The sequence below is a fragment of the Gymnoscopelus braueri genome (assembly GCF_963280865.1).
Source record: "Gymnoscopelus braueri genome assembly, chromosome: 11".
NCBI classification, from domain to species: Eukaryota; Metazoa; Chordata; class Actinopteri; order Myctophiformes; family Myctophidae; genus Gymnoscopelus; species Gymnoscopelus braueri.
In genome coordinates, this window is record NC_137613.1 from 6,503,435 (window position 1) to 6,516,269 (window position 12,835).

The 12,835-nt window shown below is 40.2% G+C and overlaps 1 protein-coding gene across 1 annotated transcript in view; it reads left to right on the forward strand.

The window, feature by feature from the left end:
• The window catches only part of LOC308094883 (uncharacterized protein), a 55,627-nt gene that overhangs the window by 12,959 nt on the left and 29,833 nt on the right, over nt 1-12,835 (forward strand). Inside the window, exons 14-36 of the mRNA XM_080441706.1 lie at nt 62-142; nt 671-715; nt 1,489-1,571; nt 1,674-1,962; nt 3,217-3,248; nt 3,394-3,462; nt 3,611-3,638; nt 3,745-3,768; nt 4,513-4,572; nt 4,980-5,119; nt 6,173-6,265; nt 6,349-6,403; nt 6,513-6,560; nt 6,651-6,707; nt 7,385-7,717; nt 8,076-8,110; nt 8,309-8,377; nt 8,991-9,018; nt 10,418-10,441; nt 10,634-10,708; nt 11,005-11,144; nt 12,149-12,259; nt 12,711-12,765. Coding sequence (XP_080297832.1) covers nt 62-142; nt 671-715; nt 1,489-1,571; nt 1,674-1,962; nt 3,217-3,248; nt 3,394-3,462; nt 3,611-3,638; nt 3,745-3,768; nt 4,513-4,572; nt 4,980-5,119; nt 6,173-6,265; nt 6,349-6,403; nt 6,513-6,560; nt 6,651-6,707; nt 7,385-7,717; nt 8,076-8,110; nt 8,309-8,377; nt 8,991-9,018; nt 10,418-10,441; nt 10,634-10,708; nt 11,005-11,144; nt 12,149-12,259; nt 12,711-12,765 — 1,974 coding nt within the window. The remainder of the gene's footprint in view (nt 1-61; nt 143-670; nt 716-1,488; nt 1,572-1,673; nt 1,963-3,216; nt 3,249-3,393; nt 3,463-3,610; nt 3,639-3,744; nt 3,769-4,512; nt 4,573-4,979; nt 5,120-6,172; nt 6,266-6,348; nt 6,404-6,512; nt 6,561-6,650; nt 6,708-7,384; nt 7,718-8,075; nt 8,111-8,308; nt 8,378-8,990; nt 9,019-10,417; nt 10,442-10,633; nt 10,709-11,004; nt 11,145-12,148; nt 12,260-12,710; nt 12,766-12,835) is intronic.

Genomic DNA, 12,835 nt, shown 5'->3' on the forward strand with positions numbered 1-12,835 from the left:
TTATATTTAAAAAAAACATGTCCCTATATGTAACCATGTAACCCTCACTGACCATGTGTAGCCTTGAAGATGCTGGAAAACTGGAGGAAGGAACGCAAGGAGAGCAGCTTGATGACCAGCATCACACCAGGAGACAAGCTGGGTAAGTATTACACTGAAGGAATAATATGATGTACCAAAAGTAAAAGTACTCATCACGCAGAATGTCCCATTTCAAGTTTTCAAACTGTATCAAAATCTTTTGAAAATGGCTGATCTACAAGCATTTTGAGCTTGTAGATCGGCTATTTTCAAATGGCCGAAATGTATATAGGGCTGAAGTGGTTAATGTATGTTTTATAATGGTAACTAGTAACTCAAGTTTTCAAATAATTGTAGTGGAGTAAAAGTACAATATTTGCCTCTGAGATGTAGTGGAGTAGAAGTAAAAGTACTGAAAATTGGAAATACTCCAGTGAAGTAAAACGACCTCAAAGTTGTACTTAAGTACAGTACTTAAGTACATGTACTTAGTTACTTTCCACCACTGCAAGCTGTGTAAGTATTAGACTGAAGGAATATGGTTTGTCTCATGTGTTCTATGTAAAGTTTAAGGTTCCCTGTTCCTCTCAGAACCTATTCTTCTAAGAATCCTTGTCTTTTTTTTCAGTGTTGTCTGTATGTTTTTCAGTTCATGTCCCTGACCAGTTGAACCTCAGCAGCACCTCTCCAAAAAGTGAGCTTTTTTTGTAGCATACAAGAAAATGACTTCATAAACACAGATCATCTGACGTTCTCTTCTTTCTTACTGCTGTACATTTGATTGAGGGGTACAGCCCAGTGTTGATTTCGTCCATTAAAACTATGAGGAATTGATTTTTTTTCACTGACTAAAACGAAATAAAAACTAAGCTACGATGACTAAAACTAAGACTAAATATATGGATCGGCTATTTTCAGCATGCAACCATGTGTAAAATCAGCCATCAAGGCACGGCAACATACATTTTAGTGGACTAAATCAACTGTAGATTAAGCGACTATAATTTTATGATATTTAGTCGACTAAAACTAGACAAAAACTAAAGCCTTTCAGATGACTAAAATATGACTAAAACAAAATGGATTTCTTTTCAAAAGACTATGACCAAAACTAAATCAAAATTTGCTGTCAAAATCGACACTGATACAGCCATCAGAATTGTGTCTGGTTTATAAAACACTTTCTCCATTCATGGTATCCTTATAACACTGTAGAATTATAGTTTCAAGCACTCATAATTATTCATAATGCTTTCATTGCTTTGTAACTATGATCAATAATCATTTATTGATTATAGTTGATAATAAAGCATTTTATAAAGACTTATATCGTCAAGTATTAAAAATGTAATACTTCATAATTTTTTGCAAGGATCATAGTGTATTATTATAATGTCATAGTTGTAATATACACAATAATTGTATTATGTATTATAAGCACTTATAATAACTTCCTTTCCCCTTTAGGAAGAATTTCCTACACAAGGGATTTTTTGATAGAGCTGAGAAATTGTCCTGCGGCCCAGACGAATCCAGAGTTCTTGTTTTTTGTAAGTTTAACACGTCAGTACAACAGTATCTAGTGGCAGCCATCACTAGTGTCAAACAAGCAACCGCTTTACTGTTTTTAATGGCTTGATTATTTTCCCCAGGAGCCCCGGATTGTTCTCAGACCCTCGCAGTCACACCTGGCTGCTAAGGGACCCTCGCAACCACAGACACCCCTGGTTGCTAAGAGACCCTTACAGTCACAGACACCCCTGGTTGCTAAGAGACCATCACAGTCACAGACACCCTTGGCTTCTAAGGGACCATCGCAACCACAGACACCCATTGCTGTTAAGAGACCCTCGCAGACACAGACACCCCTGGTTGCTAAGAGACCATCTTGGTCACAGACGCCCCAGCACCAGTCTGCATCCAGTGCGGCCACACGTGGTGGTAAGCTGCTTCATCAATTTACAATCAACAATTTAGGTGTTTAGCAGATGCTCTTAATCCAGAGCGATTTACAGTAAACAAGGAAAACACCAGGTAGTACGTCAAATGCATAGAAATAGTATGATCTAGGATCATAGGTAAACCAAGAACCTATCATCAGTCTAAACAGTATAATTTAAAAAATCACACCCAGTGTGAAGTGGGCGGTGTGGTCACAGTGGTCATCACAGTGATGGAAGTTCACTTAAAGAAAAGTAATATTGTGGACCAACCATTGTACACCCCTAAACATAAATGTGTATAGTGCATAGTCCTATTTATAGGGCTATGCACATGTGTCATGTTTCACTAGCCAATCACAGTCCTGAATAGACTGTGATTGGCCAATCACGGTGCAGGGTTAGGGGGGTACACTGGTGGCCAATCACAGCGCAGGGTTGGGGGGGTGCAATGTCCAAACCTCACATATAGGGGCGTTTTCACCGGCCAAAAATCTATAATCTGTGTGCACACTATAGCAGTGGTTCTCAAACTTGTTCATGTCAAGGACCCCCAAAATGATATGTATTTGGCTGCGGACCCCCATCTCAAAAATATTTTGTGCCAGGGATTTATTTTTAAATAGTAGATCTACAAGCTCATAGCGTGGCACTCCTGAAAGCGTCATTGACAGGCCACTTTTTCACTATGGAAGCTCTATTCATATATATTCAGCTGCAGACTGCAATTATTAACATAAAAAATGATGTGAGCCGCATCGCAACCACCCGAATGAAACAAGGGGCATGCTGTACGTTCTTCTGTGGTTATGTATAAAATAAATAAAAATACATTTTCAGGTCAGGAAAGAGGACCCCACAAAGATCTGAAAAGTTCTGAAAAATGTTGAAAGATTTTGCTAATCTGTGTGTGTGTGTGTGTGTGTGTGTGTGTGTGTGTGTGTGTGTGTGTGTGTGTGTGTGTGTGTGTGTGTGTGTGTGTGTGTGTGTGTGTGTGTGTGTGTGTGTGTGTGTGTGTGTGTGTGTGTGTGTGTGTGTGTGTGTGTGTGTGTGTGTATATATATATATAAAAAATACTGCAGCTTGTAGATCTGCTATTTTTGAATAGCCAAAGAAATCTTGAAATGACACAGATGCGTTCCCGGTCTTAATGGGTTAAACATCTGTGTTTCATGTCTTGTGTTACCATCTGGTTCTTTATCCACATACTCATATTTCTTTCTTTTCTTTTTGTATTTTGTTGTTTTGCATCCAGACATATACTACTATTACATACTGAGCTGCCAGGTGAATATGAATTCTAATCTCACCACCATAATCTTGACATCATCACCAACACTGTATACTTGCCTCTTTCTAAAACGATGATAAAGTACAATGTAAAATAAGTAAAGATGATGCTGATATTCATTAATTTTGTCTGCCCGGTCAGGTCTGCAGTATGAAATTCGAAACCACATCGCAATATTCTAATCACGTGAAAGGAGAGGAACACAAGCAGGTGAGACATATTTTCATATGTTGTTCACAAGTTAGAATATTAATGAATTTACTTGCCCAGAACTTGATTAAATGTGTCCTAATAAAATGTCTGTCTGTCTGTCTGTCTGTCTGTCTGTCTGTCTGTCTGTCTGTCTGTCCGTCCACAGAAAATGAAGACTATCTTTGTGACAGAAGGTACTACAGTAAACCCTGTTATCTCATGGTCTGTTGTTGTCCACATGTACTGTATGTGACATTAATGCATCTTGTTTATTCTTAACCCTCTGTTCTACAATCACAGCAGATGAACTGGAGAATGGACGAGGTATGATTTATTATTATTATACTTGTTCTATATGTTGGAGAGGATTTCAAACCAAGCTCTTGTAAACTAGCAGACAATCATATGTAGTGTTGATATGTTGCATTTTGATTTTGTTTTTTAGTCATATTTTAGTCATCTGAAATGTTTTACTGTTAGTCTAGTTTTAGTTGACTAAATATCATAAGATTATAGTTGACTAAATCTAGAGTTGATTTAGTCGACTCAGATGTATTTTGGCGGTGCCTTGATGGGTCGTAATGGCTGATTACTCGGTTGCTTACTGAAAATAGCCGATCTACAAGCTCACAATGCGACTCGTTGTGAGCTTGTTGATCTGCTATTTTCAGAGCGCAACACCTGAGCGCAACCAAACATAAAATGCCTTGTCTTTTAGTTCTACTGGATCTCTTCTCCACTAGTTCCTCACTAACATTTTAGTCAAGTTTTTATTTGTTGACGAAATTGTCAATATATTTAGTCTTAGTTTTAGTCGTCGTAGCTTAGTTTTTATTTAGTTTATATTTCGTTTTCCTCAGTGAAAAAAGGTAGTCGATTTTATTTTATTGATCGTGAACTACAGTACTATCTTAACTGAAGCTTTCTCTCTCATCTTAGTGTACTACAGTACTATCTTAACTGAAGCTTTCTCTCATCTTAGTGTACTACAGTACTATCTTAACTGAAGCTTTCTCTCATCTTAGTGTACTACAGTACTATCTTAACTGAAGCTTTCTCTCATCTTAGTGTACTACAGTACTATCTTGAATGAATGCCAGTACATCAAGAAAAGACATGGGGTCAAAGGTGAGTTACAGTAGTTACTGCATTATGTGGAATAAATATATTATGCCAGTATGATGCCATTCAAGAGCTACATTTTGCTACATTTGTTTTGTACTTATTGTAATGAAAAGGTAATCTTGTTCCACAGTTTGCAAACACAAATGACTCTTGTCTTCAATAATAATGAATGGAGCATTTCCTCTGGGATAGGTCTCCATCATATATGTATAATATGTATAATAATGAATGGAGCGTTTCCTCTGGGATAGGTCTCCTTCATATATGTATAATATGTATAATAATGAATGGAGCGTTTCCTCTGGGATAGGTCTCCATCATATATGTATAATAATGAATGGATCATTTCCTCTGGGATAGGTCTTCATCATATATGTATAATAATGAATGGAGCATATCCTCTGGGATAGGTCTTCATCATGTTGTGACGTGCGTCTGCAGCCGTGCTAATAGCATGCCTCTGTGTGTGTGCTGCGTCTGCCAGTCTACCTTCCCCGGCTCCAAGTTCAGAGCCCATCTGGGTGATCAAACACACATCAAACACACTGTGGTGAGTCCTTTGTTTCTGTCCAGTTCTGGTTGTGTATAATGTGTGTTTGTATGTTTTGATTTGATTTAAAGTCTATTACTACTGTATATCAAAGAGACCCCCATGTGTAAGATCACATTTTATTAATTTAACATTTTGCCGGACCCTGGGACTGGCCTGGAATGTCCTTGACTGACTGACTGACTGACTGACTGACTGACTGACTGACTGACTGACTGACTGACTGATTGATTGTACAACTGACAGTTATTTGCACACCATCTGTCGTACCATCTCTGCGCTCTGAGGAGCACACCTTCCTAGGTAGACTTGTTCAGAAAGCTGCAGCTCGTCTGGTGTTCAACCGCCCCAAGTTCTCCCACACAACTATCCTTCTCCGTTCTCTACACTGGCTCCCCGTAGCGGCTCGCATCCAGTTTAAGACCCTGGTGCTAGCCTATAGGGCAGTGAAAAGAACAGCTCCTTCCTACCTCCAGGCTATCAAGCCTACACCCCTTCCCGACCACTTCGGTCTGCCGCCTCGAGGCGACTGGTTTCCCCGTCGCTCAGTGGTCCTTCTGAACGATCTCTGTTCTGGCCCCACAGTGGTGGAATGAACTCCCCACTGATGTCAGGACAGCAGAGTCACTGCCCATCTTTCGCCGCAGGCTGAAAACCCACCTCTAGGAAACACTACCCTGACCCTTCCTCTTAGCCTTGCCTACTTGTTGACAATTATTTGTACGAGCTCTTGTTTTATTGGATCTTGTTTATTTGATACACTTATTGGTTTTATCTCTTGCTCATTTGATTTTCCTATTTGTCTCATCCGTTTAAAAAAGTAGTTAGCTGATGTATTGCACTTTTACCTTAGCGCTAGGTGTACTCTTGGTTGCTTGTTTGAGAAGAGAATGCACTTAAGACTTCTGGTGATTAGTAGTTTCGTTCCCTACCTATGTTGAATGCACTTATTGTAAGTCGCTTTGAATAAAAGCATCTGCTAAATGACTGCAATGTAATGTAATGTCCTCGGTTTTAACAAACTAGAGGTTTCTACTTTGTTCTCTTGGATAGGTGCACCAGAATGCTGCTCAGTTACCAGTTGTGAGTGAAGGGGTCCTAAAACCCCAGGTCAGGGAGGAGGAGAATGCTCACATGATGCTGAAGGTAAAATGGCAAACAAAGCACATTGTGTGTTTTGCGATGTATTGCAGTCAGTGCTGTAAAACCTGACACGTTTTATTTTCCAGATAATTGATCTCCCAAGCAGGATCTTTGGCATGCTCAACGATGACTATCAGCATGGTGAGTATAACTGACCATATGTTATCAAACATATTGGAACTTGTCAGGGAGGGACTATCTGAGGCCCACCTTTACACCATTTAACGGTTTCTTAATGATTATTTGACAGTCTGCAAGACGCTTGATGAGTACTTATGCAAAGACTGGCAACCTGAAGGTTAGTGGTTTTATAATATAACAGTTCATCAGCTAAATAATGCTTGTGTTTTATTATGACATGTTATGTTTCCGTGTGTATGTAATATAGATCCAAACATCGTCACACTTGACGAGCTGCAGGTCAGCCACACATCTCCTCAGCAGGGTGAGTACCACCCAAGACGGAAATAGCAAGACATACCATCTCCGGTTTACTTCCCGTATCTGCGTGACGTAGGTGGACGCCTTTTTAGGAGAGCGGAAGCAGGTTGGAGTCTATTCATTCCAATGGAAGAACACAGCTTCTGAACCATTCTTTAGCCCCATGGTCACTGAACTAAATATTGGACCTAATCGTCACAAGACACATAACATTTACTAGATTTTCATACTAAAATGTCTTATATTTAAAGGAATCAGGAGAAAATCAACTTGGTTAGCGACTTTTCTCTATCCCAGCAACACACTCAGATTTGGGAAGATATCTGAAGAGTCTATCTCCAGTCTGACAGACGAGACATGGAGGGCAAGTCATTTTATGCTTGGTTGCGCTCGGGTGTTGCGCTCTGAAAATAGCAGATCTACAAGCTCACACAACAAGTTGTGAGCTTGTAGATCGGCTATTTTCAGCATGCAACCAAGTGTAAAATCAGCCATTGCTGACAGCCATTGCTGCCATCAAGGCACCGCCAGAATACATTTTAGTCGACTGAATCAACTGTAGATTTAGTTGACTAAAACGGGACAAAAACTGAAACATTTCAGATGACTAAAACTCTATTTTACTCAAAAACTAAATCAAAGTTTGCTGTCAAAATCATCACAGCTGTGTTCTTTTTTCAGTTCACGTCCCTGGCGAGCAGACAGAACTCTGTCAGAGTGATGTTTCAACAGAGAAACAGAACACCAGCAGCTCCCCACATCACAACCCAGTGTCCACCAGTAGACAGGGTGATGTTTCAACAGAGAAGCAGAACACCAGCAGCTCCCCACATCACAACCCAGTGTCCACCATGAGACAGAGTGACGTTTCAACAGAGAAGCAGAACAACAGCATCACCCCCCTTCACGACCCAGTGTCCACCATGAGACAGAGTGACGTTTCAACAGATAAGGCAGTGGCAGAGGCCAGAGAAACCTACAAAAGCAAAAAGAAGCAGAAAAAGAAAGAAGAAAGTGAGCCTTTTTTTTTGCACAAACAAAATGTCTTCTATCATCTGAGATTCTCTTCTTTCTTCCTCCTGTGAATTTATTTAGTGAGTTTTTTTTAAAGTATAAAGTTATTAAATAATATGTCAGTCATTTCTTTGTGTATTTAGGTCATTTGCCATGTCTGCCCTGTACAACTGCAAAGCCTAAAAATCCAAATGTAATTTGTTATTCATATGTTCAACGACAAAAACACAATTAAACCGTTAATCGCAATTATTTGTGTGACAATTAGTCGACATGTAAAATGTCATAATCATGACAGCCTTATGACAGCCCTACATGTTCATAATCATAACAGCCCTGTTTGTATTTTATTTGACAGGAAAGTCACCAGGATTTGGCGTACTGAGCTGCCAGGTGAATATGAATTCTATTCTCACCACCGTAATCTTGGCATCATCCTATTTCTGACTAATAAAGTATTCAATCAATCAATAAATCAATCAATCACCACACTGTAACTGCTTGCCTCTCTCTATAATTCTGTGAAGTACAATAATGTAAGATAATCCAGTGGACTAAAGAAAAATGATGCTGATGTGAATTTATTTTGAGGTCTGCAATTGGACGGTGGAGAACAAAAAGGATTATTGTGCTCACGTTCAAGGACGGAAGCACAAGCAGGTGAGACATATTTTCATATGTTCACAAGTTATGAATATGAATGAAATGATCTGATTCCTCCATCCATCCATCCATCTATCCACCAACGTTATTGTCACGTCACAGTTAAAAGTGGGTGACATTCTTGTTTGTGGAGGCTCGCACTATTGCAAAGAAAAAAGAGAAGTAGGGAAGAGAGAATGCAAATATAGAAAAAGAAACGCATACAGTACAGTAGAGTGCATAAGAATGTACCGTACTTTATATCATTGGTTCTTAAATTGAGGACCTGGGGTCCTTGGGGGGGTTCCAGGGGGTCCCCAGCAAAATGTGTTAATATAGCATCACAATAAGTTTTACCTTTTATACTTTGGCTATTCAAAAATAGCAGATCTACAAGCTCATAGCACGGCACACTGCCGCGCTATGAGCTTGTAGATGTAGAAGATATATATATCTTTGAGCGAACATTTTTAACTCAAATCCTTGCTTTTGGGGGGTCCCTGGAACAAAATATTAGAGATGGGGGTTGATGCATATCATTTTGGGGGTCCTTGACATGAAAAAGTTTGAGAAGCACTGCTTTATATACTGTATACCCCGCTCAAAAACCTGTCTGTCTGTCTGTCCACAGAGAATGAAGACGATCTTTGTGACAGAAGGTAATACAGTATACCTTGTTATTACACGGCTTGGTTGAATTCAGCTGTGTGTTATTTCTGGATAATGACCGATGAGCTCAATAACAGACCGATGTCTAATCAAATACTCAGAGCACCTGCTCATATCAACCTGTCTAATCAAAGACTCAGAGCACCTGCTCATATCAACCTGTCTAATCAAAGACTCAGAGCACCTGCTCATATCAACCTGTCTAATCAAAGACTCAGAGCACCTGCTCATATCAACCTGTCTAATCAAAGACTCAGAGCACCTGCTCATATCAACCTGTCTAATCAAAGACTCAGAGCACCTGCTCATATCAACCTGTCTAATCAAAGACTCAGAGCACCTGCTCATATCAACCTGTCTAATCAAAGACTCAGAGCACCTGCTCATATCAACCTGTCTAATCAAAGACTCAGAGCACCTGCTCATATCAACCTGTCTAATCAAAGACTCAGAGCACCTGCTCATATCAACCTGTCTAATCAAAGACTCAGAGCACCTGCTCATACCAACCTGTCTAATCAAAGACTCAGAGCACCTGCTCATATCAACCTGCGCTGCTTGACTTTATGCTGTATCCAAAATGACAGCCATGTAAACAAACACACCGTGTCATTTGCAGCTAAAGATTGCTCTCAAGAATGTTTTCGAAAACATTTGAAGCGAGAAATAGACGATGCAGTAACCAAAAATGTATTGTATTTGATCTACTACACTTCCTTGTTTTCCAAGGCGACCGTGTCCGCCCAGTGAATACTTTTTCCGTAAGCAAGGAAATACTTCGTTTTGTTGTTACTTTTGGGTCAATTTATTTATTTATTTATGAAGTAGTACAGAAGTCCTGACGTCACTCGTCCATCCCCTGGGTCGTAAAGTCATTTCTCTATGGAGAATAACATTGGGTCATCATAGAATCGTCTCATATAAGAATTGAGGTCCAAAAATTAACAAACCGTCTCGGCGATATTGTCAGGGAGGTGACTCTGTATCGTTTATGATAGTCAGTCACTCATATTTGAAACAGTCCGTTTCTGGCGAAGATTTTACTAATTCGGCGGAAGTAACATTAGCGTTTTCTCACCGTCAGTTGATGCTTCATATCCATAAGAGTAAAACCACCGGGGTCATTTGTTTATTTTTGGAACACAGTTCTTATTTGACACTATATTACACACGTCTATGGGAATTCAGAACGGGGGGGAAAAAACGCGACCCAGGTAGGATGTGTAAATTACGTCAGACTTCGGTTCCCCAAAAGCGGGATAATTGATGATTATGTGATTATGTGATCAATTATCCCTTGCTTATCTCATGGTCTGTTGTTGTCCACATGTACTGTATGTGACATTGATGCATCTTGTTTATTCTTAACCCTCTGTTCTACAATCACAGCAGGTGAACTGGAGAAAGGACGAGGTATGATTTATTATTGTTTTTATGTATTACTTGTTTCATATGTTGGGTTATCAGAGATGCTGTGGAGAGGATTTCATGTGATAGTGGAGGAGTGCTGCTTAAACTATAGCAGACGATCATAATTCTGTCATTCTTTTGTCATTGACTGTAGACTTTAAATTGAACTCAATTGAAGCTTTCCTTTCACCTCAGTGCTCTACGATATTTCCACGTGTCAAGAGATACTATCGTACCTCAAGAGCACACAGCGGGCAGAACCAGTCATCGGTGAGTTGGGCTCCATTATCTGTAGAATCACTGCAGACAGGTATGTGATATGATGCCATTTAACTCTTTCACTGTCAGACTTATTTCTGGCTGCGTGCACCCACTGCCAGTGATTTTTTCGATTTTCTTACCTTTTGAGGTAGCCATAGAATATGTATCTCCATTATGCTCAATCCCCTGATAGTTGGTAATCACTGGGTGTTTCACTGTGCTTCCACGAAAAGAAAAACAAATGAAAAAACTCAAATGACTCTTTTCCTTCATTAATAATGAATGGAGCGTTTTCTTTTGTCCAGGTCTGCTTCATATTGTGACGTGTGTCAGCAGCCGAGGTGACGGCGTTCCTCTGAGCGTGTGCAGCGTCTGCCGCTGTGCGTTCCTCGCCTCCTACTTCAGAGCCCATATGTGTCATCCTATACACATCCAGGAGACTCTGGTGAGTCCTCTCAGAACCACATCTGCTGGGTCAGTGGCAGTAAAGTACTTTACTTTACAATTTTGAGTTACTTTTTACTTTACTAGAGTATTTCCAATTTGCAACACTTTTACTTCTACTCCACTACATCTCAGAGGCAAATATTGTACTTTTACTCCACTACAATTATTTGAAAACTTAAGCTACTAGTTACTTTGCAGATATAAATTTTATACCTAGGCTATTTTCAAACATTTTAGTACTTTTACTTTTGGTACTTTAAGTATATGTTGAGGCCAATGCTTTTTTACTTTTACTCAAGTAACATTATGAACACAGGCCTTTTACTTGTAAAAGAGTGTTTTTATATTGTGGTAGTTTTTATATTGTGGTATTGCTACTTTTACTAAAGTAAAATATCTGAGTATGTCTTCCACCTCTGAAACGTTTTCATGCCAAGGGACCCCTAAATGAATGTGGATTTGGCCGCGGACCCCCATCTGAAAATCTTTTGTGCCAAGGACCCCCATACAAGATTTGTGGTGTTAAAAATGATGAAAAAGATGAAAAGATCATCCCACCAAAATGAAAGATATTCAAACATTTTTGAAAATAGCCGTTTGTATATATTAGCGTTAAAGTGGTTAAACTGATATTGATATCAACTCATTTTGCTGGGGACCTCCCGGAACCCACTCGAGGGCAAAATGGAACCAAATGGACCCTTACAGGTCCGTTCTGTTCCATTTGTACACTCTCAGAGTTATAGCTCCATAAGGGTCCATTTGGTTCCTAACTATCAATCATTTTGCTGGGCACCCCCTCAAAGACCCCTGGGGGTCCCTGGACCCCACTTTGAGAAACACAGATCTAGGTAATCTTCTGTATCTACTGTATGTAGCAACTTCAAAGAAACCTCACACATTTATTTGTAAGAAAGAATCTCCTTGACAACCTGTCATCATTATGGTGGGACAATAATACCTAACCACGGGACTTTGTATGTGTTGTCTTTTGTGTTCTAGACGCACCAGAATATCAATTCAGTCACAAATCCACATGTGAGTGAAAGGGTCCTGACATCACTGGCCTGGAAGCAGGAGAACGCTCAAGGAGCTGGAACCATGGTGCTCAAGGTAAAATGGCAGACAAAGCAAATGTGAGGTTGTCGGGCGATCCTTGATGTATTGCAGCCAGTCAGTCCACTAAAACTTGACACTTAAGTTTTTAAGCTCTTATTCCACGGTTTTTGTAACCCATTTTTTCACACAGTGCCAATTGCCTAAGTAATCCTGGGCGCTACTCTCCCTCTGCCAGCCGGGGGAGAGCCCTGAACTGACCTCATGCTTCCTTCAATGCATGAGGAGTGAGCAGGCCGATTCTTATCACCCGACAGGGGAGGAGTTTCCCCGGTAGGACGTAGCGCGTGGAAGGAACACGTTATTCCAACCAGTTCCTTTCCCCTCCATCAGGCACCCCGGCTGACCAGGGAGAGGCAGTATAGAGACCAGAATTACTGCAACTTCACACTTTTTTTTTTCTTTCTTTCTCTCTTTCTTTCTTTCTTCCTTTCTTCTTCCCTTCCAGATAATTGAGCTCCCAAACAGGATTTTTGCCATGCTCAGTAACGACTATTCGCACGGTGAGTACTGGCCTTTGCCATCAAATGATGTCAGGCTTGTCAGGGCGTGGCCCACCTCCGCCCCACTGTC